Source organism: Geotrypetes seraphini, chromosome 1 (genome assembly GCF_902459505.1).
Source record: "Geotrypetes seraphini chromosome 1, aGeoSer1.1, whole genome shotgun sequence".
In the NCBI taxonomy this organism is placed as follows: Eukaryota; Metazoa; Chordata; class Amphibia; order Gymnophiona; family Dermophiidae; genus Geotrypetes; species Geotrypetes seraphini.
Window position 1 is genome coordinate 280840832 of NC_047084.1, and position 24913 is coordinate 280865744.

The window sequence follows — 24913 nt, forward strand, 5'->3', positions numbered from 1 at the left end:
ACAACCCTTGGAGTACGAAGGCCCTCTAATTTTATTAACGTTGTATATCAGGTACTCAAGCTAATGTAATATGTACACCTAGAAACTGCACTAAAATTGACTCATGTGGATGTAGCATATTTTTAGTACATAGGTGCCCAAATTACAAGTCTTTCAACATATTATATATTTAACAAAAAATAGTATTCTCTGCTAATGAAAAATAGTGTCTTCTTAATAGATTGCAAATTTTTTTTTAAAAAAAACACATTATGACAAGAAAAGGAAAACATAGCATGAATGAGGGCTAGGTGCGGAGCTCCCACAAACACAGCCCTGCAAAAGTTTAAAAGCCAAACAAAACTCTTTATTGAGGTATGCTGAAATCTGTTCACTATGCAGAAGTGGCAAATTGAAAATAAAGTCTTTTGAAAGGCAGCTATAAACTTCTAACAGACTCCACAGTCACTGTAGTCACTTGACAACCATGGCCTAGCTCTAACTAGGCATCAAGGATCAAGACTTTCACATGGTTCTAAGATAAAGCTTTTCTTACCTCAGTCAGTCTTCTGCTATCTTACACATAGGTTGTAAAAGGTATGCTGGATGGCTCCTCGTGTCATCCCTTGATCTTTCTGTTCTGTGGCGTTTTATCTGGCCTGGCCTAAATGAATCATTCCCTTCCCGCTGAGCCCTCCAAAGATAGCTTTCTTAAGAACACTCTCACGTTGTCATGTGAAGGCAAACTATGCACTCCATCTCAGAGACAAACAATGGCAACAACAGTTAAAATCTGACCCCTTGTTTTACTAAGGTGCGTTATGCGTTTTAGCGTATGCTAAATATACGTGTGTGTTAACCGCTAACACATCCATAGACATGCATGTGTTAGCGTTTAGCAAATGGTTAGCACACACTAAAACGCTTAGAGCACCTTTATAAACCTTTATAAACGTTCCACTATCATATGAGGCTATAATTTGTGGAACTATATTACATGTGAAACCCACTCTAGATAAATATAAGAGTCTTCTATTTATGATCATGATAGGTATAGCCATTCAATTGATAACGAGTAACTGGAAGAATTATGACAGAATAAGTTATACTTTTTGGTGGATAAACATGTGCAGATATGAAAGAATTAATGCAGAGTGTAGAGGATTCAGTGGTGTATTTAATAAAGTTTGGAGCTTATTGACTAGATTTGTAAAATTATAATAATGTATATTTATCTTATTTTTCCTTTTGTTCATTCACCTTTACACATCCATGGGGGGTAGGGGGTTGGAGGGAGGGGAATAAATAATTGATGGTGACATTTGGGTAACTTTATTCTTCATTTATACTATATATTATGTTATATTATGTTATTGTTATATGTAGGAAAACTGAAAATCTTTAATGATATATATGTTACGTGTACAGATATTAGTGTAATGTATGTAATACCTACTGTTTGTTCTTTTGTATGACACTGTTTTAGATTAAAAATCAATAAAGATTTAAAAATAAAAAATAAAAGGAGCCCTAAATCTCAACTAATTTTTGCAAATTGATATAATTCAAACATTTCTTCCCATTGTTAATGGTCTGTAACATTATATCCACTTTTATTCAAACATTTTTGACAATAATGAATGATTTATCATTATATTCAACTAATAAAAGTAGAAAATATAACAAGAAGATTGATCTTTATAGTTAATGGAAGCAGTAGATTATTTAGGGCTCCTTACAAAGGTGTGCTAAGTGTTTTAGCACGCACTAAACGCTAACGCATGCATGTTAGTCTAAGGACGCATTAGCGGTTAGCGCGCATATATTTAGCATGCGCTAAAATGCATAACGCACCTTAGTAAAACAGGGGGTTAGTGATTTAAAGTACAAAACACCATAAAATACTTCTTATTTGAACCACTACATCAAGTTTTACCCCCTCCTTTACAAAGCCGGGCTAGCATTTTTAGCGCCGGTCACTCCGATAACAGCTCTGACACTCATAGAATTCCTATGAGCGTCCAAGCTGTTACCTCCGTAGCTGGCACTAAAAATGCTAGCCCGGCTTTGTAAAGGAGGGGGTTAATGCTGTCTGTTTCATGTTCAAAGATGTATATTTTTTTTCTTCTTTTGATAAATCATTGGCTGCATACCATTCTGGAACATTTTACGGCCTCTTTTACAAAGCCACGCTAGCGGCCACGAAGTCCAGAGATTTAAAGAGCTTCGGGGCTGTTGCCGCGCGGCAGCCGCTATCGCGGCTTTGTAAAAAAGGCCGTTAGTCACAAGTATAACAACATGAAAGATCTCTTCAACATTCTTCATCAAACTCGTGTTTTGATTAGTCACAAAAATATATCCTCACAAACATTTCATGTATGTATGCAGTAGCGTAGTAAGAGGGGTGCAGAAGGGGGGGGGGGTGCAGCCCGCCTTAGGTGCGGTCTTCCTAAGGGCAAGGCATCCTGCTCCTCTCTGCCCCACCCCTGCTCCTCTTCTTGCCACCTTGTTTCCCCCCATACCTTTTTTACTTCCCCGATGCAAGGTTGCTGCTCGCGTCAGCATCAGCGCTCTCTCTGACATCACTTCCGGGACCGGCGCCTCAGAAGTAATGTCAAAGGGCGAGCTGATACCAACGTCAGCATGCTGCTGACGCCGGAGAAGTTAAAAAGTTATGAGGAAAGGGAAGAGGGCACATGCACGGGAGGGGGAGTGGGCGGGGTACAGGGCAGGAGAGTGGCGCCACTGCCGTAGGCGCTGCTCACCCTTAATATGCCACTGTATGTATGCATGTTATAAGATAGCCATAAGATTCATCACTTCAGCATGTCAGATGTTCAGATCTCATTTCATTCCTAGTTTAAGAGTTAAATGTCCACAATCATGGACTTTTTTGCTAGAATTCTATTCTGATGAGCATAATAATCATCCGTCTCAGAGTTCTACAGCTACAGCCAGAAAAGTAATTAGGATGTGAAATGCAATGACAAAATATCTCATAATATCAGGCTTGCTCACCTGCTCACCTCTCACAGAATTGTTAACAAATGTCTCTCAAGACAAAGCCTTGTGATTACTCTTCTCCTTGCTGAATACAATATATTTAGGGTTTCTATTCTTAAGCAGTTATATGCATTTATGCAAAGATAAATATTTATTTTTCAGCCAATTAGGGTTTCTGTGAATGTATGTAAAAAAAAAAAAAAATCTGAATTTTTGTGCCACAGGTACCGTTGTTGAAAAACATTTCTGGTGGAATCAAATATATATATTTTTTGTTTTAATATTATTTATTTATAAGTTTCCAAATTGCATATCAAGTAAATACTTATACAGAAAGTTGGTTAGACAGAACATTTCTCTCAAAGTATAAAACCTTTATACCTTGATAATCCTTAAAAGAAAATACACAAGAAAATAATAATTTCAGCTAACACAACTCAAGTCCTCAACTTAAGATCCAAGATTTCACATAAGCGAGAAAAAAGAAGTAAATAAAAATCAATTTAGAAATATGCTAAACATAGTGCTGAGGTAGGAGTAACTTATTTAACTTCTGGAGCAATTGTTGTTCCGCCATCTATTCGGAACAAAGCCAAGAAGTTAACTGATAAGGTTCAAAGAGGAATCAAATATATAAGTTTGCACGGTGAAGGATGGCACAGCAAGAGTGAAGAAACATAAACATACACATCGCTTAGGAATTGGTGCAGGAAAAGGCACAAAAACTAAGGGCTCCTTTTACTAAGCTGCACTAGCGGTTTTAGCGTGCGCTTAGAATGCGCTAAATGGCCAAGTGCGCTAGGGGCTAACGCCACCATTGAGCTGGCATTAGTTTTTATGCATAGCGTGCACTAAAGCGCACGCTAAAAACGCTAGTGCACCTTAGTAAAAGAGGGGGTAAGTTGAGGACGCAAGACAAGATAGGGAAGGGGCTGGAAAGGATGGGGATGTTTGTCAGTTGAAATCTAAAATCAGAAACCCTAGATATACTGTACATGAATTAAACACACTGCAACCAAATGATAACGGAAAATCTCTAAGTAATCTCCATTGGACCTTTGCTCTCTCTAGTTCAATGATGGCATCGGTTTTCTTGCCAACCATTCAAAAAAAAAACATGCAAAGAAACCAATAACAAATCTCCGATGATAGAAAGGAGTTCAGCACTTACATTATTCATATATTCACTAAGGAGGTCCTGGAGCGCTTGCCGGACAGCATTGCACTCGGCAACAATTCTCTCCCGTCGGTCATCCCGCGTGCATGAAGAATCAGCCATGAGCGCCGCTCCACTGATAATACTTTCCAACCTCTCTTCGAGAGATGGTCGAAATCTGGCTTCACTGAAGGTCATGGGGTCTAAAATGATCTTATTCTAAAAAAAAAAAAAAAAAAAAATTAAAAAGGGAAAGAAATGAGCAAGATTTTTTTTTCATGCATGGAACTGGGAGCTCAGGTGAATACTGAAACAGTACTGGAGCTGCGTAAAGAACTCTACACTTAAGGCTCTTTTTACTAAGGTGCGCTAGCGTTTTTAGCGCGGGCAGGAAATTACCACGCACTACACCGCATGCTACGCTTCTAGAACTAACGCCAGCTCAATGCTGGCGTTAAGGTCTAGCGCGCATGGCAATGTAGCGTGCGCTATTCCGCGCGTTAAAACCCTAGCGCACCTTAGTAAAAGGAGCTCTTAAACTCTGAATAAATAAAGGACATTCTCTTCAAATTTCCCATTGCTCTCTACTACCTATTCATTCAAGCTTTTTAAAAAAGTGAATGCATAACAGTGGTTTGAATTAGGTTTGAACAGGTAAATGGTTTATCAAACTGAAGAACGATGGTACTCAAGAATAGTGTTAATGCTTTCATATTGTGACTATGTAAATAGACTTTTGTAACTCTGTATTTTCCTATACTTATTGTATATATTTTTATTTTTATTTTTTTAATATCTTTATTCATTTTGAAGCCAAAAATAAGTGCAACAATATTATACAATCATATTACACTATAATAGCACCTAAATTCAATCAAAATTGCAATCCATGACAAATACATATATCACTCCCCCCCCCATCTTCATATTCAAAAATTGCACTCAAATTAAAAGTTAAAAATATTTTCCAGCCCTTCTCCTACCCATCCACCCTGGACGTGCATGATCAAGGGCCAAATTCAACGATCACTCTTTACAAAATTTTGTCAATGGCTCCCAAATATCCAGAAACTTCTTAAAATGCCCCCGTTGTATAGCCATAATACGTTCCATTTTAAAGACGTGACACAGAGACTCCCACCAAAAGGTATAGTTTAACCGATCCCAGTTTTTCCAATTCCTTAAAATAAGCTGTATGGCAACCCCTGTCATAATAAAGAGCAGTTTGTTATTGTGAGATGATATTTGACTTTTAGCTCATTAAAGTGCCAGCGTCATATGTTAGTACCACTGGATTTTCCAGTACTTTGTTCACCCAGGCAGTGATTGGCTGGCCCAGAACGTCCTCTCCAACATCAGAATTGATGTCGGAAAGACTTCTTGTCGGCGGGGGGAGGTAAGATTGCAGGCGTGGACCGGGGGAAAGAAAGGGGAGAGGCACTTTTATTTTCTTTTTTCCGCGGCAGGGAGGGCAGAATGTAGGCAAGCAAGCTGGCTGGCTTTAGCGCAGCAAGGAGGGAGGGAGATAGGTAGGCAGACAGGCAGGCTGGCTTTGGGGGTTGACAAAATCTGGAAGACAGTGGGGGGAACATAAGGAGGCACTAGGGACACTAAGGACATGGGAAGGAGGCACTGGGGGCACCATGGACACAGGAAGGAGGCACTGGGGGCACTAAGGACACAGGAAGGAGGCACTGGGGGCACCATGGACATGGGAAGGAGGCACTGGGGGCACCATGGACACGGGAAGGAGGCACTGGGGCATTAAGGACATGGGAAGGAGGGAGGGAGGGAATAGAAAGGGACAATTGTTGGGCCTGAGTGCAGAAAGAAAGAAATTTCAAGTTTCAAGTTTATTAGATGACTTGATAAATCGCTTAATCAAATATTCTAAGCGATGTACACTTTAAATTTAACAATTAGTAAATATAAAAAACAAAAACAAGCAATACAGTACATACAATTATTAAATAATGGGTAAGAACTCATGATTATTAACATTGATAAACGGGAAAGAGGGGATGAACTACAATTCATAAAGTAAAGAAGAAACATTGATGGGAAACACAAAATGAAAGAAAGGATACACAGTCAATTAATAGATGTCCCCTTTTGATGAAAAAAATAAATGGTCATGTTACCTCTGACTTACTTTCTCTGCAGCAGAGTCGGCAGCCGCGCTAAGGTGCAGGAAGGTCCCGCGATGACTCATCTGCCAGCTCTGCTCCGGAAGAAGTATGTTACGTTGGAGGGGGTGGACCCAGCAGATGCAGTCATTGTGAGACTTTGCCACAACTCCCTGCGTCTGCCGGAGCAGAGCCAGCAGACGAGTCATCGTGGAATCTTCCAGCATGCGGCTGCTAAGTCCGCTCCAGAGCAAGTACGTCGGAGTGGGGTGGACTGGCAGCCGGCAGCTACAATCATCGTGGGACCTTGCTGCATGAAGGGAGAGAAAGGAGCAGGATTGCTGGAATGGAAGAGTGATGGAGGGAAAGAAAGGGGGTAGGGTGGTATGGAAGGGTGGTGCTGATAGAATTGATGTACAGAAAAAGGGGAGAGACATAAGGGGGAAGGATATTGGAGGGAAAGAAAGGGGGCAGATGCTGATTGAAGAGGGGTGGATGGCGAGAGAAAGGGCAGACATTGGATGGTAGTGTGGAGCCTGTGCTGGATGGAAGTGCAGATGGGAGAGATAAGGGAGCAAATGCAATAAGGAAATGGGAGGATAGAAAGAGGGTAGCAGACACTGGATGGAAGTGGACAGAGAGAGGAGAAGGTACTAGATGGAAGGGTTGGAGAAAGAGGGTACATGATGGAAGGAGGCGTAAATAAAAGGAGGGCACAGGATGGGGAGAAAAGGATTGAGTAAGGGAAACACTGGAGGGGTGAGGGAAAGAGGTGGCAATCTTTAGGTAGACAGTAAAAAAGGACATTGATGAGAGGGTAGTAAGAACGTAATCTAGACAGATGCAGAAAATAAATTGAAAAGGAAATTGAGGGATAAAAGGGAAAGGGATTGCAAAGGAAAGGTGTGGGAGAGGGAAGGAGAGGAGGGAGAGGGAAGGAGAGGAGAGAGATGCCAGACCAATGGGGGTGAAAGGAAAGACGGAAGGGGGAGGCATACAGTTTCTGGAAGGGGCATAGAAGGAGAGAAGATGCCATATAGGGGAAGAGAGATGGCAGACAGTGGATGGAAGGAAGAGAGTTACAAGAAGATGAGGAAAGCAGAAACCACAGAAGACAAAGGTAGAAAAAAATGTTCTATTTATTTATTGCTTTAGGAGACACGTGTCACTGTTTCTGTGGTGCACAGTATGCAGAGTCCAACTTCTTACTGGTTCAATTTAACCTTTGTCTATGTATTTCTATTTTATCCCCCCTTTTATAAAACTGTTGAGCGTTTTTTAGCGCCAGCCGTGGTGGTAGCAGCTCTGATGCTCAGAATTATTTGAGCGTCAAAGCTGTTACCACCGTGGCTAAAATCCACACTACAGTTTTGTAAAAGAGGAAGAGGTTAGTTTGTGATTACATATTCCATACTAGGCGAGGGTGTTTTCTGTGTTCTGTGTGTTCAAAAAGACATGGTTTTCTATTAGGATTGACTGTGTAGGATTGTTCTGTACTAGTCTGGCTTGTTTAGTTTTACAATGGGTTTATTGATGTACTGCTCACTGCAGTATGTAAGATGCTGCCTTTTCCTAGGTACTAATGTGTGACATGTGGCTTGTTACAAAAAATCATGTTTTTCGTACAGATGAGGGGGTGTCAAAAAATGATGGGCCCCGGGTGTCACATATGCTAGGTATGCCACTGGCTAAGTGAACCCCAGGTAGTGAGTTTTTCAGGTTATACCCAGTGAATATGCATGAGACAGATTTGCATGCATGGGTTTAGAAATGGTAAGTCTTGTTTTACCATTTTAAGTGCACAGGAACCTAGGGCTCCTTTAACGAAGGTGCGCTAGCGGTTTAGGGCACGCACCGGATTAGCGTGAGCTTCAGCGCGTGCTAGCTGAAAATCTACCGCCTGCTCAAAAGGAAGCGGCTAGCACGTGCGGCAATTTAGCGCACTCTATTCCGCGCGTTTAGGCCCTAGGATGGCTTTGTAAAAGGAGCCTCTAGTAACGTGGAGGGTCATTTTCACAAGGATGTTCAAATCAAAATAGAGATGTCCAAGTCAGAATGTTCCACAGAGACATCCATTTCACATGTATTTTGGGATGGGAAATATGTCAAGCCTTCCCATTTGAAAATAGGTGAGATGTACTAAACCAGAGCCTAATCATGAAAAACCAGGTAGACTCTTTAATCAGAAAGGGTTTTTTCACTCTCTGGAAACTTCGATCCATTAGAGCATATTTTGATATGTCAGCATTTAGAATTCTGGTACAATCCCTCGTACTGAGTCAACTTGATTACTGTAATATCGCCTATTTGGCAATTTCCCAAAAGAATATGCAATGATTACAACTAGTGCAAAATGCAGTGGTCAAACTGATTTTCGGGCTGAAGAAGTTTGATCATGTGACACCTTACCACCGACGGCTGCATTGGCTGCCGATGGAGGAGCGTGTAAAGTTTAAGTTTGGTTGATTTTGCTTTAAGGTACTATTCGGTCTAGCCCCTAAATATATAACTGACCTTTTATCTTTCTCAGCCAACAGATATAAGAGAAGCTCACACTTGAACTTTGTTTCCCCTCCAGTTAGAGGATGTAAACTCAAAAGACACCATCAACACCTTTTCTCACATCAGGCAGCACTATGGGGTAAAGATCTAGAACAATTGCTTACACCTACTACTTATGGGGAATTTAGGAAACGCCTAAAAAGATATCTGTTCCTGAAGTATCTAGGCAGATGACCTGCACAACTCTTGCTCCACAATAACTGATTCCTAGATCTGTTAATCACTAGCTTTTAACTCTAAGTTCACTCATTCTGTACCATCTTTTAATCATTGTAAACCGCATAGAACTTCACGGTCCTGCGGTATATAAACTGTTATTATTATTATTATTATTACAACTTTACACTGCTTGAATATCCATTTTATAAACTGGAACATGCAAATTAGTACCTGGTTGGGGGAGACATTCTTTAAAATGGCCACACAGACATCTAGGCAGAGCAGAGGGACTGCCTAGTGCAGTGGTTCTCAACCCTGTCCTGGGAACCCCCCTCCCCTTTCCCCAAGCCAGTCGGGTTTTCAAGATATCCCTAATGAATATACATGAGAGAGATTTGCATACCTATCACTTCCATTATATGCAAATCTCTCTCATGCATATTCATTAGGGATATCTTGAAAACCCGACTGGCTGGGGGGTCCTCAGGACAGGGTTTAAAACCACTGTCCTAGTAGTTAATGCAATGGACTGTGAACCAAACAACATTTTAACTCTTATTTGTAATTGTAAGCCCTTCGGGAACAGCAACATGCCTGCTGTGCCTGAATGCACACACCACTTCTATAGCCTTTAGGCTTGCAGGTGGCTTACTTGTACATATTTATCTCCGCTGTCAACTCTAGACTCTGTCACTTCTTTCTTGCTGCGCCCGTATGCCTAGAACAGGCTGCCAGAGTCAATATGTCATGCCCTTTCTGTAGCAATATTCAAATCCAAGATAAAAGTCCACTTCTATAAAGCTGCTTTCAACTTTTAACTCCCACTGACTATCAGATACCTAAACCCATTGCATCATTTCTTCTATCAGAAACTCCCCATCCTGTCTGTCTGTCCAAATTAGATTGTAAGCTCTTCTGAGCATGGACTGTCTATTAAATATTAAATGTACAGCACAGTGTTCATCTTTCAGTGCTATAGAAATCATAAATAGTAGGAGTAGTCACAGAAGATTTTTTTTTCTGTTTCTGCAGGGCTCACAATATACAGTATATATAGGTGACAGGACAAAAGCACGCGAGACAAACGCGCACCAACATTTGAGAGCGGACATTTGAGCGCAAGACTTCAGCGCACTGCTCTAAAAGCTTATTTTATAGGGCTCCAACAGGGGGTGTGGGGGGGGAACCTCCCCCCCACTTTACTTAATACTGTTCGCGCTGCCATGTTGGGGAGGGTGTAACCCCCCCCCCCCCCCCATTATATAGAAAACTTAACTTTTTACCTATTTTTTCAGGGAAAAGTTAAGTTTTCTGTATAATGGGGGTTACAACCCCCCAAAACCACCCCCAACGGCAGCGCCAACACTATTAAGTAATGGGGGGGTTCCCCCCCTCAGAGCCCTTTAAAATAAGCTTTTAAAGCGGTGCGCTGAAGTCTTGCGCTCAATTGTCCGCTCTCAAATGTCGGTACACGTTTGTCTTGCGCGCTTCTGACTGTGAACCTGTGGCCCTTGGTTTATAGTCCACTGCACTATGCATTGAGCTACTCAAAAGGCCTGAATTCTATTTTCTTAAGAATGCTCATAATATCTGAAGCTGTCATAGAGCCTTTCAGAGGGATGAGTGAAAGCAGCCACTGGATGATTAAGGTGATGTCGTGCTTTAATCATTCTAGTGGAGAGCTGCCCAATCAAGGCACCTTTTTGTGCCTTGGACGTACATTAAACAGGTTTAAATTAGGGGCATAACTACTTGTGGGCCTGGCTCAACCAGTCTTAGCTCAGGCCCATCCAGTTGCTCCTGCTGCTAAAGTCGGCACAACCGGCTGACACCCAGTGCTGTCTCACTCCAGAAAAAAAAGATGCAGGCAAGTAAATGGAGTCTGCCTTTCACATGGCAGTCAAAAAATACTGAAGGGGTAACAAAATCAACAAGTATAATGTTACTGTTGAGTGACTAAATAAAGTTAGTTGTATACAAAAAAAGTCACTGCATGAGAAATGTACATAAATAATATTTTCAAAAATGATTCCACAAGTGTTAAGTCTTAACTAGTAGAACTCTGCTCAGAGACATGAAGGCAATATGTTCCGCCTCACCAACCAATCATTGCAGTGTTCATTTTTTCTCCAGTGAAGATATTTTCATTAACTGTTGTATGCTAGCTGCAATAGCTATGCTCAGCTGCTTATGCAAGTATAGAGTTGAAAAGTAAATTATTCAAACTTAGCTTTAAAGCAGTAGCAGGTTCCGACGTGCCACGTTTCAGTCCTTCGTCAGGGAACCGACAAACAATAACAGTTAAACTGGAAGTGAAAGATCATGTAAAGTACAGTTTGCTAGTATCATCTCAGCGTGGTTTCTCCTTAAAGTGAATCAGCCACTGGCACGTGAAAGGCAGACTCCATTTACTTGCCTGCATCTTTTTTTTCTAGAATGAGGCAGCTCTGGGTGTCAGCCTGGAGCTAAGGTTGAGGCCAGAGCCAGAGTCGCTCTACTCCACACTGCTGTTAGCACTTCCTGTGACTGATCACTGCACTCCAGGTCTGGAGCAAGACCTGCAGATTTTTTTCTGGAGCAAGGCAGCGTTGGGCTGGTGCCTGAGCCAGAGCAGCTCAATTCCTCTGCTCCGCGCAGTTGTCAAAATTCTGCGTGGTTGAACACAGCACTCCCCAAGGCTTACTTCTATTTTTCCCAGGCGGACTTGCTTGGGTCATACAGGTCACAGTAATAGAGAAGCTCAGGTAAAAATATAAAATGGAGATGGGCTCTGGACTGCTAAGATTTAAATAAAAATGGTTTATACTTAATTTTGATGGGTTTCTGGATTGTGGTGGGCTCTACAGTATCAAGCATGGTTTTCATTTTTTTTTTTTTTTAAGTTTTTTATTTAATGTGGGTGGGTTTCTAGGTGGGGGGGGGGGGGCTATACAGTGTCCAGGATAGTATTAATTTAAAAAAAAAAGGTAAAGAAGCGTAGGGTTGAGCTGATGTGCTACAGGGAGGGGTGGGGGAGTATTTTTTGTTGTTTATTTATCCCCCGCCCTTATCCAGGGTGAGTTACATATTTACATACACAATAAAACATTATATTTAACATACAAATCACATCAAAAACACACTCTAAAACAAATTGCTCACTTACATACAAAAAAAAATCAAATTACATATGACATACACATTGTTTTAGCGACAAACATCATTAAAGCCAAGAAAACTGGTGAAACCCTCAAGTAAAATCAAGATATAAAATTGCATATAGCATACAGTTCGCCTCAATTACGAACATCAGACCAGACCATCGAAAACATCTGTGACCAGCATTCTGCACTCAACAGTCACCATTCCTTCTCCCTCAGCCAAACTCAGACCCAATATTGCCATGGTTCCAAGGAAGAATGTAATTTTAATTTTAGCCACTAGGTGGCACTATTACACAAAAAAACACCAAATTTTCTGATACTCACACTAACAGAGGCTATAACTGAGAACACAAAAACTAAAATATTGAACTTCACAAGCTAACTGATCTACACCCTATTCTATAAAGAGTGAGGCTGATATTCAATGCTAATTTTAAACTAACATGCATGTGTTAGGAGTTAGCGTGCACTAAATTGTTTAGTGTGCACTAATCGGTTAGCGCACCTTAGTAAAAGAGGGGCTTTGATCATCGGTACTTGGACGATCTGTCTTTTTGATCGTCCAAGTACCAATTTAGGCCACTTTTTAAATTTTTTTAAAAAAATTTGTATTATTATGAGCCACATAGCATTTAAATATTCATTTATGATTGTCGATTTATTAATTGTGTGAGCTATACTTGTAATTTTCTGTAAATGAAGTTTCTTTTATTGTCTGTTAACCGCATTGAACTGTAAAGTATTGTGAGATAGAAATAAAATGTTATGTGACGAGACTTTTAATTTTATTTTGGCAAAGTATGCAACAAAATCGGTGCAGTACATTTCAAATGGGCAGGCTGGTTCTGTTGTAGGAGCTGTGGTAGGCTGTTTACTATGCTGAACGAGTGCTTGGCTGAATTGGCAGCCAGTTCAACACATTGAGAGAAATGTTTTTTGGCTGCCATTAAGGCTTAGCAATACTTTGTCATGTGTTTCCTATATTTTAGCTTGTCCTCAGCCAGGTGAGATTTATACCATCGCCTTTTCAGTTCCCATCCTTCAAGCTTAAGAATCCTAAATTCTAGAGAGAACCTCTGGCTGATAAGTTCAGCAATAAGAAGTTAACTGGTTAAAAGGAAGAGAGCTGGGGTATGCTAGGGTACGAGTTAAGATTTAACTGGATAGTGCTTATATTGTACAATATACATTTGCACCAACTAGGATGCTGACTGGAGATCAAATTTGCTCATGGAAGGCAATAATTTCAACATGCAAGTATAAGCCCCTTCAGAGCTCACAAATCATGCTGCCATTCCTTGGAGTGATGTCACTTCCTTCCGGATATGCTTTATTTTTATTTTTTGCATCTATAATAAAATACTTTTTGGTTTTACCTCTAGTACCTCTTCTTTTTGGTGGTGTCTACTTTTTGGGGGACTAGTTTTCCTTTTTTTTTTTTTGCGCTAGCATATCAGCATGTTACAGAGTACAGTTTTTCTTTCCTCACTCTGGAATTTATTGCCTGAGAATGTGGTGAAATCAGTTAGCTTAGCAAGATTTAAAAAAGGCTTGGATAATTTCCTAAAAGAAAAGTCCATAGGACATTATTGAGATGGCTTGTGGAAATCCATTGCTTATTCCTAGGATAAGCACTATATAATCTATTTTATTTTTCTATTCATTCAATTTTCTATACTGTTCTCCCAGGAGAGCTCAGAATGGTTTACATTAATTTATTCAGGTACTCAAGCATTTTTCCCTGTCTGTTCTGGTGGGCTCACAATCTATCTAATGTACCTGGGGTAATGGGGGGGATTAAATGACTTGCCCAGGGTCACAAGGAGCAGTGTGGGTTTGAACCCACAACCCCAGGTGCTGAGGCTGTAGCTATAACCACTGCACCACACACTCCCCATTTAAAGACAACTGGTTAATTGGGGCTGCAGAAATAATAGGAAGGAAGATAATCAGATAACTTACCTAGTTACCTCTATCTGGGAGACTTCAGCAGTGTAGACTCACTGGTTATCTCTTTTGTTATCCAGTTAAGGTTAACTGGAAAAGTTACCTGGTTAGCTTTCAGCAGATACAGTGCTGCTATTACTAACCTCTAGCTATCTACCTAAGATGAACTAGAAACAGAGACAGCATTCAACATGCCAGTGCCTAGGGCAGAAAATTGGAAGGGGACCCCATAGTGCCCCAAAAGCTGCATTCTTTTTTTCAGATGTAGGCAGACTGAAAGCCCCCAGTAGAATGGGGGTCCAGGGTAACCGTCCTCTTTGCATCCCTTTAATAGCAGCCCTGACTAGAAAGCAAGAAATAAATTATTTAAAATGTTTTCTGTTTTTAGATAGGTTCCCTGACAGTTTAAGCAATTTTATTTTAATTCTTTTTAGACTTGTTTATTCATTTTAACATGTATGCGGTTTTCCTTTATATTTTTTCAAATTTGATAACTGTTACTTAAGGGTAGACACTTTCCACACTACCTTCAAATCAACAAGGCCTGAGGGTATTTTTGACTTCACAGACTTTGCACTAATTTTTAGTGCATACTGCGACTTTGAAAACTGCCAAAAGAAGAAGTATCTTCCAGCTCCTTTTTTTTTCTACTAATAATTTTTCTGACCAAAACAACCTTTGCATGTTTGAAAATATAAAATTTAGAACTCAACTCAATCAACTATCCCATCCAAACCACCATAAAACTACTAGGAATGACAATAGACAGATGCTGTACCATGCAACCGCAAATAAATAAAACACTACAGAAATCCTTCACAATCATGAGAAATCTGAGACTAGTCCGGAAATTCTTTGAAAGAACACAATTCCAGCTTATAGTACAATCCCTAATCCTAGGACTACTGGACTACTGCAACATCCTCTTCCTCCCATGCCCTGCTACTATGACCAAACAACTACAAACAATCCAAAATACAGCTTTGAGACTCATGTACTCATTGAGAAAACATGACCATATCACAGAAGCTTACATCAGCTCACATTGGCTACCAATCCAAGAAAGAATACAATCTAAATTCTACTGCTTGTTATTTAAAACCCTAAATGGAGACAGCCTGAACAACCGCCTCATCCAAGCATCCACAACCAGACACAGAAAAACGCATTCCCCATTCATACCTCCTCCGATCAAGGAAGTAAAACGATCAAAACTACACGACGGCCTCCTAGTCACTCGAGCCACAAGACTAGACAACCAGATCTCCAACCTTCTGATGACCACCCCAGACTACAAGACATTCAGAAAAGAAATAAAAACTATACTTTTCAAGAAATTCCTGAAACAGCCCTAACTTCATGTACTCTTAACAACTCTAAAAATGACAAATGATCTACTCTTTAATACCCTAGTAATGACAATTGTGCTTCCATTGTAACCCCCTTTTATAATCTTTTGTAAGCCGCCTTACTCTTAACTACCCGAGAAATATCAAAAGATCTACTCTTTACTACTCTAGTAAATCAATTGTTCTCCCATTGTAACCCCCGTTTATAAATCTTTTGTAAGTCGCCTTGAACTGCAAGGTAATGGCGGAATAGAAATCCCTAATGTAATGTAATGTAATGTAATGTATATGCTGTTCCAATCAGATTAAAGAATTCATGATACTGAACGCCAAATCCACTTTTACCTAAGCACAGGGTGGGACAAGCAACTGCAATGTCTTTGAAAGATGCCTTCACCATTTTCTTTGCTAATATATCGCTTTGCTCTTGGTGTCCAGCGGATGGTCATTGATGTTTTTGTTCTAACAGGGATGAATAACTGAGTAGTTCACTTTGCTTCATATTGATCACTTTTGCTCCTAGCTGTACTGACTGATGCGAACATCATGTGGGACACACTGGACTATGGGCTCCTTTTACAAAGGTGCGCTAGTGTTTTTAGCGCACGCACCGGATTAGGCGCCAAAAAACTACCACCTGCTCAAGAGGAGGCGGTAGCGGCTAGCGCATGCTATTTCGTGCATTAAGGCCCTAACACACTTTCGTAAAAGGAGCCCTATGTGTAAAAGCATGCTAATGAGGAGTACTGAAATATTTTTCAGAGCCAGTGCAAGGGTACTGTGTGCCCTGAGCAAACCTTCAGCCTTATCCTCCATCTCAATTAATTTTTCAGGCCCCAAATCTGTTGCTCCCCCCTCCTTACACACACACACACACACACACACACAGATAAATGGGGCATTTCCAACAGTTATTTACTCAGCTGAATGTGCTACTTAGCAATTTTCCACCCTTCCTGCAAGTTTAGAGAATGACACAGGGACAAATTTTCCCCTGCCCCGCGGGAACTCATTTTCCCGTCCCATCCCGGAGAGTTCTTTTTCTGTCCCTGCCCCATTCTTGTAAGCTCTGTCCTCATCTGCACGAGCCTCAAACACTTTAAAACCATAAGTAGCAACATTCTAGAGCTCAGATTATGATATCATAATGCCTCATTCCACCAATGCCTAAGCTCCGTCCTCATCTGCACAAGCCTCAAACACTTTAAAATCATAAGTGTTCGAGGCTTGTGCGGTTAAGGCAGAGCTTACAGGAATGGGGCAGGGACAGGGTCAAAACTCACGGGGACAGACGGGGAAATTGAGTTCCTGCAGGGATGGGGACAAATTTGTCCCTGTGTCATTCTCTACTGCATGTGAAAGCACACATTGGAAGTTCCCTGGAGTTTGTGCGGCCCTCAGAATCTATTGTTTTGCTTTAGCTGACTCTCTGGCCTTCCCTTCTGGTTGGATGCTGGCATTTAGAGAAGTAGGCCGTGAACCAGGAAGCCGTGGCTCAGGTGCTACTACTGCTGTTGCTACAGACGCTCCTTATGACCTTGGCAAGTCATTTCACACTCCATTGCCTCAGATAGAACTAGATTGTGAGCCAGTTTGTGCAGGGAAATAACTTGTGTACTTGAATCTGTAACTTGCCTTAAGCTTGGGTTTAGCAAAGCTGAGCAATAAATCTAAAATCCAACTCCTAAATGAGGTTTAGCGTGCATCCAGAATAGAATGCTCTGCACTAAGAGATTTATTTGCTAAACCACGGCAGGTGTTACACCCATGTACTAGCACACACTAACTGTTAATGTGCATATCAAAAACAATTATGCTGCATTAATATGACACCTTGATGGACACTTTAAACAGATAATGAAGAAACCCCTGTTAGGGAGCAGGGAAGGGATGGGGAGTGGTATTAATGGGTATTAACCTTCTAAAGCAGATACTGCAGAATAGTTAATTACTCCTCCTTAGCTGTAGTTAACTGTTCTGCAATTGGCAGCTGTATTTTTAATGCACAATTATGATCATTCTCTTACATTAGCATTACATCTACCTTCCTCTAAGTGCCTGAACATCTCCTTCGCTTACTGTGGAGATTTTAGACTTCATAACCTTAACTGGTAGTTAATAAGCATTAAGGCCCAGATTCTAGAAAAGTCACCTAAAGTTAGATGCCTAGAGCAGCACGACTAGCCAATCTTGGTGCCTAACATAGCGTGTTTTTTAGTGCCGGCCGCGGCGGTAACAACTCCAACGCTCATAGAACATCGCAGCTGTTAGCACTATGGCCGGCGTTAAAAAACAAATTAAGGTTTTGTAAAAGGGGTGAGAGGGGTTAATTATTTAAAATGCTTAATCGGTGCTGATAACAAGAAATTTGCACATGTTAATTGGCTTAAATTAAAATTAATTGGATAGTAGGTGCTTAATTCGGTAGGTGCCTAAACTCTTTTTTTAGAGTGATCCATGGGCAATCCGTGTCTGGGTCTTACCGGGCAACTGATTCACTAAAGAGGCCCCATGCAAATGATCTGATCGTACACACGCCCACAAGCAATCCCACAGATTGCTGCAGAGTGATCCAGACGCATGTGCAGACCATCCTCTCTGCCTGGAGATGCGATCCATACCTGTGCTTGCTCTCCGCACAAGCTTGAGTTCAAAACAGAAGAGGGGGGGAGGTGGCTGCACTCGCTGGCCCCACAAGAATCATTTCGGGGACCAGAACATGCTTTGCAGCCAGACTGGAACAACTAAGCAGAACACGCCGTAGTGCAGCTCCCGCTTTAAAACCATGGGTTAAAAACACGGGCTTGCAGAGAGGCAGGGTGGTAGAGAAGAGCAGGGCGCTTTTTACACAAGGGAGATGTTTTTTTTATTTTGATGGTTTCAGAGCTGCAGGGCTGGGATCTCAGGGCGGCAGAGAGCAGGACAGTCGGCAAGGACATGAGCGACTGGTCCTCAGCAGTCGCTTCTTTTTGGGTCGGCAAACCCAGTCAACGTTCCTTCTTCTGTTTAGTTAATCGCTGCCTTCCTACTTATGCATGCATTTCCCCTCATTTGCATATGCAGATCAAATCGGGAGCAGATAGGATTGGCCAGAAGGTTAGCGAATCGGGTCAGGGAACAATCGCAAACCGGTCAGAACACAAGTGGGACACGATCGGTGCGTTTAGTAGTTCAAGATGCCTACCAGAAAGTGGCCATGGTTAAGGATGGATTATGGGTGTGTTTGTCATGTAGGCGTCTGTTTTGGACGTAGGTGCCAGTATTTAGGCCCAGAAAATCCTGACATAAATATGGTGTGTCTCAGGTTAGGCAGTGCTAGTTGTGAATCTATAAACAGCGCCCACGTTAAGACTGGCATGCACTGCCACATTCCTTGGCACCTATGGTTCAGACGTCAGTTATACAATTGGGACCTAAGAGCCAGATTCAGTAAATGGCGTCCAATGATCCATATTAAGCTAGTGTTCTGTAAAGGGCGCTTTGCATGGCGCAACCCTTATAGAATACTAGCTTATTCCGTGTTTTGCACCTAATTTGGGCATGAGCACTTGCAGCGGCCACAGGCTGGTGTAAATACTGGCAACTAACTGATTGCAGTTAGCTGCAGGTATTGTATATTCACGCTTAATTCCTGGGAATGTCTCTGACCTGCCTATGCCCCTCCCATGACCATGCCCCCTTTGGAGTAGTGCACTATGAAATCTAGGCATGCGTGTTATAGAACAGGGCATAGGGAAGATATCATTACTGCTAATTTATTTCTTAAATTTTCTATACCATCCTCCCAGGGGAGCTCAGAACAGTTACGTGAATTTATTCAGGTGCTAAAACATTTTTCCCTGTCTGTCCTGGCAGGCTCACAATCTATCTAATGTACCTGGGGCAATGGCGGCATTAAGTGACATGCCCAGGGTCACACGAAGAAGCATGGGTTTGAACCCACAACCCCAGGGTGCTAAGGCTGTACCTTTAACCACTGTGCCACACTCTCCCCTTGTTAACTTCAGTATTTAATTGTTGGTACGTAATTGGCTAATCAGTTTACTTGTATAACTGGGATCAGTGACCAAATCTGGGTGACATATAAGAATCTGGGGATATATGCAACACCTTAAGAAAAATTAATAAATTAACTGGACCCCTAAAATCCTAGAATGCATGCTAAACTAAGGTAGCGATTGCCTTGAAACGATATTTGTGTCCTTGTGGGTTCCGTTCCAATACAAAACATGACCTCTTCTGACCTAGGATTACCAGATGTTCAGACTTCCCCAGCCATGTCCTCTTTTTGAGGACATGTTCGGGGGTCCAGACGGCTTTTCAAAACCCAGCATTTTGTCTGGGTTTTGAAAAGTAGGGGAGCGGGGCTAGGGCTGGGGCAGGGCTGTAGATGGGTGAAACTGGGCGGGCTTGGGGGACGGGACCAGGGGGTCTGGATTTTCCAAACGGAAAATCTGGTAACCCTATTCCGACCTCTCCCACACACCTGCAATTCATGAAAACGCACATTCCAAGTCCATCTTCCAAAATCTGATCCCTCTCCAGACACACCCACCATCCAGCTTTCTAGTATCAAAAATGCTGCAACTCACTGTGTTCAGGTCTTATGTTTTGTGATTTCTGGGCAACATCATTTGTGTTTCGTAGTTAATGCATCAAATGAAAGTGGAGGAAGAAAATTTACGATAGTCTTTAGAGCTTGGCACTTACGTCAAATTCATTTAGTGCTGCAGCTAGTTCCCCGATGCCAGTGTGGGCTTGCTTCTCGTCCGTTGGCGAGCTGGCCTGAGCAGCATTAGATATGCCAGCAATGGCCTCTTGGACTTGTTTGAACACATAATCTCTGTTGGCCCGGGTAGCAGCTACGTCTGGATGACGGAGATATGCTTGGGACGCCGTGTACAACATTGTAGCATTCTTCTTCAGAGCTCCTCTGGCTGCCGCCATTTCATCTCTACAATGAGGATCCTTCAGCTCCTATAGAAACCAAGCAAACAACATCAGTAGGATTCAGTAAATCATAAACTGACATAAACATCGTTGTGTTACTCAGTATTCTGGGTTTTTTGTGTTTTTTTATGAATGAATTTATTTACCACTGTGTTGCCTTTTACCATCACATCTTTCTACATATTTATAAAGTGCCTTGCATATATAGGTCAAGAAATGCATAAATAACCTTAGGACAATACAGGAAGAAGCAGCTTCTTATGAGGATCCCACAATACCCATTCCATGCTAACACTACATATGTTGGCTAGCACATAGAGTGATGGATTTGATGTACTGCCTTTCTGTGATACAACCAAAGTAGTTTACATTTTATAATATATTGTACAGATGCTTGCTCTGTCCTTAGTGGGCTTACAGTCTTTATACCTGAAGTAGTGGGATGTTAAGTGATTTGTCTAGAGTCACAAGGGGCTGCAGTAGGAATCCAGTTTCCCAGGTTCTTAGCCTGCTGCACAAACCATCGGGCAACTCCTCCACTTCACATGATGCACGGAGAGAGATACAAAATCACCAAAGCATATGTCTGAGTTGTTTAAAAAAATCATAATAATTTCATCCCACATAATATTTTATGAAGTTTCAACAAGACCAAGGGACATTTTAAATGAGGCACGGCTTTTGCTTGGACACCCATTACACTTATTTATTGTAGATATTTATATACCGCTTATATGTAGTGTACTTGGACTTTAGCAAAGCTTTCAACAAAGTGACGCATAGGAGATTGAATGCATGTAGTATGGACCCTATGGGTTAAAAGCTGATTAAGTGGAAGGAGACAAAGGGTAGTGGTAAATGGGGTTTGCTCAGAGGAAAAGGATGTGTCGCAGGGATTTGTCCATGAGTCAGCTCTATTTAACATCTTTGTGAATGATATTGCAGAAGGACATTTTGCAGATGATACCAAGCAATGTAATAGGGTAGACTCCCTGGAGGGTGTGGATAACATGAGGAGGGATTTGGTGAAGCTTGAAGAATTGCTCCAGCAATTGGTAACTAAGATTTAATGCTAAAAAATGCAGGGTCATGCCTTGGGAGATGTGCATAGTATAGGAGACAAGTAACTTTTGTGCATGGAAGAAGAGCGGGACTTGGGGTTGATTGTGCCTGATGATCTCAAGGTGGCAAAACAGGTAGAAAAGGTGATGGTCAAAGCCAGTAAGATGCTTGGTTGCATAAAAAGAAGAATGGCAAGTAGGAAAAGGGAGGTGATAATGCTGCTGTATAAGTCTTTGGTGAGGCCCCATTTGGAATATTGTGTGCAATTTTGGAGACCCCACCTTTAAAAAGATATAAATAGAATGGAGTCAGTCCAGAGGGAGGCTACAAAGTTGGTTAGTGGCCTTTATCATAAATCATATGGGGACAGACTTAGAGAACTTAGTATGTATACTCTAGAGCAGGGTCCCGCAAACTTTCTCGAGCCGCTGCACACTAAAGGTAGTGGCTGTGGCTCAAGGCAGGGCAGGATTAAACAATAGACCAAGTAGGCACTTGCCCAGGACCCGAAATGGTAAGGGGGGCCCGATGAAGGAGGGCATCAACATTGTTTTTTCCAAATGGTGATGGGCCCCTCCAGCATCGATCGGCAACATGGGCCCCTCCAGCATCGTTCGGCAACATGGGCCCCCCACCATCAAAGGAAAGTAAGACAAGCAAGCAACACGGGTAAGAAAGGCAACGGTAACTGTAATTTTGCAAGCGGTGCTGCTTGCCCAAAGCTTCCCTCTGACGCAGCTTCCTGTTTCCGCCTGGGCGCATGGTGGGGTGGGGCGGGGCAGGGGGCCCAGGGTACTTGTGTGCCTAGGGGCCCTCGACAAATTAATCCTGCCTTGGCTCGAGGCACCTGGAATTGCACGGATATCGCCGTGATGATATCACGCACATACTTTATAGTATATTGGTAGATAGTCAAGATGGAGAGCCCGCAATTCTGGAAAAGATCATAGATCTACGATCTTTTCCAGCCCGGGATAACTAAAACAAAAGTCAGAAAATTCTCAAATATAATTTTGGAGGTAGAAGACCCTTAGGTCAGCCCTAGGAATCCTCAAAGCAGACAAATTCTAGACCACCTCAATGTCTCCCACAGACAGTATTAGAGTGTATTCACAGAAATGCCATGTGCTGTGCTTGCATCAGCTTTTACTGTAGCTGGAAAATGGAGAAGGATTGTTGCCTCTGACAAGCAAGAATGATCTCCTTTGACTTGTCTCTTTAGGCTGCTTCTGATTCAGGTTAAGAAACCTGAGATCCCAGACCCCACACGCTCCCTCATGATTCTTCAGAGTTGGGGGGAAGGGGTACAGCCAACCACCACCAAGCCTCCCAGCCAGTTGCGGGGTCAAAACAGCCTGCGTTCCAGTGCCTGAACTCCGCAGGGGTGAGCACTGATCTCAAGGGGCCCATCCCTGAGCTCCAAGTGTTAGGGCAGGTCGGCCAGGCAGGTGCTTCCTCAGAGGCTACAGACCCAAATGTCCGAATCCTCTCCCAGGCAGAACTACTGAGAACCTCTTAGCACAGGGAAGCTTCTTAAGAAAAGATCAGATTTTAAACCCCAAAATAACAAATCTAATGCAGAGCAGATAAGAAAACACTCTCTCAACTTGCTTGCAAAGTTAAAACTGACGAGGGAGGACGCTAACAGAGGAGACAAGGAGGAGGAACTGAGAAGAAAATGATTGACATTCTCTGTAAGCATCTCGCAGATGGGAGTTGAAGACTCATCTGTAAGGAATTATGTTCTGTTTGCACAGGAAATTCCATGTTTGGTTCCACTAAATCACCAGAGATGTCTAAAACTAAACCTGTTAAGACTCAGTCGTAATGGAATTGAACTCACAGTCAAGCAGGTGGTATATAGGAGGCTAATTCTAGAGGTAGCTGAGCAGCAGGAAACAGCTAGGAAGAAACAAAGTGTATTATTCCTGTAGAGAACAAGCAGCAGGAAGTCAGGCTTATTTCATGTCATCTATTTATTTGGATTTGACCCTATATAAATAGAGAGTCAAGTGCAATAAATGCAAGTCTAGCATAACAAATGTTGACTAGCAAACCTGATGCTCAGATAACTGCTTGAAAATATTGTATTGTACTTCGGAGTTAGCAAGTGGATCGTTCTTATGTGGTTTGTCCAGATTTGATACCAGTATTCAGGAGAATGCACTGGCTACCTATTGAGTTTCAGATCTAGTATAAAATCCTTTTGCTGGTGTTTAAGGTGTTGACTGGACAAATTTCAGTAGTACTGTATATACTCAAATATAAGATGAGATTTGGCCAAAAAAATGGTCCAAAAATGGGGGTCTCATATTCAGGTCAGTGCCCACCCTCCCAGACTTGTTGCAGGCCTCCGCCGGCCTGCCCTATAACCTGGTGGGCCGGGACAGGAGGGATCCCTCCCGTTGTTTCCTTTCCTGGCCGACTAACAATTTTTGTAACCTCCTTCCTGCCTCCCCCTGCGTACATTTTTGAATCCCTGGTGGTCCAATGGTGTACCGGGAAAGAGTGAGCTTTTCGTGCACCTGCCCCATACTGAGCCCCTCTGAATGGCTGCAAAATGCTCGCTGATGCCCGGTATACTGCTGGGCTGTGAGAACTCGAGGCAGCCATTCAGGGAGGAGCTCAGCATGGGGCAGGGGAGGGAGGGGGACAGGGTGAAGAGTGAGGGCAGGGAGTGAGGGGGGCTGGGTGCAGAGCCTGGCAGGGCAGGGCACATGAATATTAACACACCGGCTTATTTTTGAGTCAATCTTTTTTCCTCCTTTTTGGGGAGAAAAAGGATACCTCAACTTATATTTGGATTGTCTTATATTCGAGTATATACAGTAATATCGTTAGATGTGCCAACACAGGTCTTCAATTTTTTACATAGCTGGTGCCATCTTGTATAATGAATTGCCACTCCAGTTTAGGGCAATGAAGAAAATTGATTTTAAAAGGAACCTATAGATCTATTTATCTGAGAGAGCTGTTTGGGACGAGTACCAAATTCCTTTGAAAATGATGACTGAGAATGGAGGGGACTGTATTTTTGAATGTTGATGTTAATCATATTTTGCTGATATTTTTTAATCATTTGAATTTTATGTATGTTTAATTGTGATCCCCCTAGCTTAGTAGATTGTGAGGAAAATATTTTTTAAAAATAAATAAATAATATACAGATAAAGATAACTAGGTATTGCCATACATTGCACACAATTGCTGACTACTAATTTCTCAGCAAGCAGGCAAGAGAGAAAAAAAAACCTCATCTCTCTTCAGGTTGACAAGCTGATCAGTGACAACTATTATAATCAATCCAGGTTTTACTAATCTGGGACAGGATTGCCAGTTATCTCAATTTTGCATCTGAACTGCTGAAGCTGTTTTCTTCTGTTATTATTATGTTTATCGTTGTTTATGTGTTTGATATTTTTATAAGTGTTTGTATGGACCCTGCACTGTGTGGTTTTGAAGGACAGTTTAATAATT

The 24913-nt window shown here is 41.9% G+C and overlaps 1 protein-coding gene across 5 annotated transcripts in view; it reads right to left on the reverse strand.

The window, feature by feature from the left end:
- Window positions 1–24913, reverse strand: part of CTNNA2 (catenin alpha 2) — a 1640869-nt gene that overhangs the window by 1309815 nt on the left and 306141 nt on the right. For all 5 annotated transcript variants that reach the window (XM_033952687.1, XM_033952678.1, XM_033952696.1 and 2 more), the window contains 2 exons: window positions 20135–20401; window positions 4154–4357 (listed from right to left, as the gene is read on the reverse strand). In XM_033952687.1, coding sequence (XP_033808578.1) covers window positions 4154–4357; window positions 20135–20401 — 471 coding nt within the window. The remainder of the gene's footprint in view (window positions 1–4153; window positions 4358–20134; window positions 20402–24913) is intronic.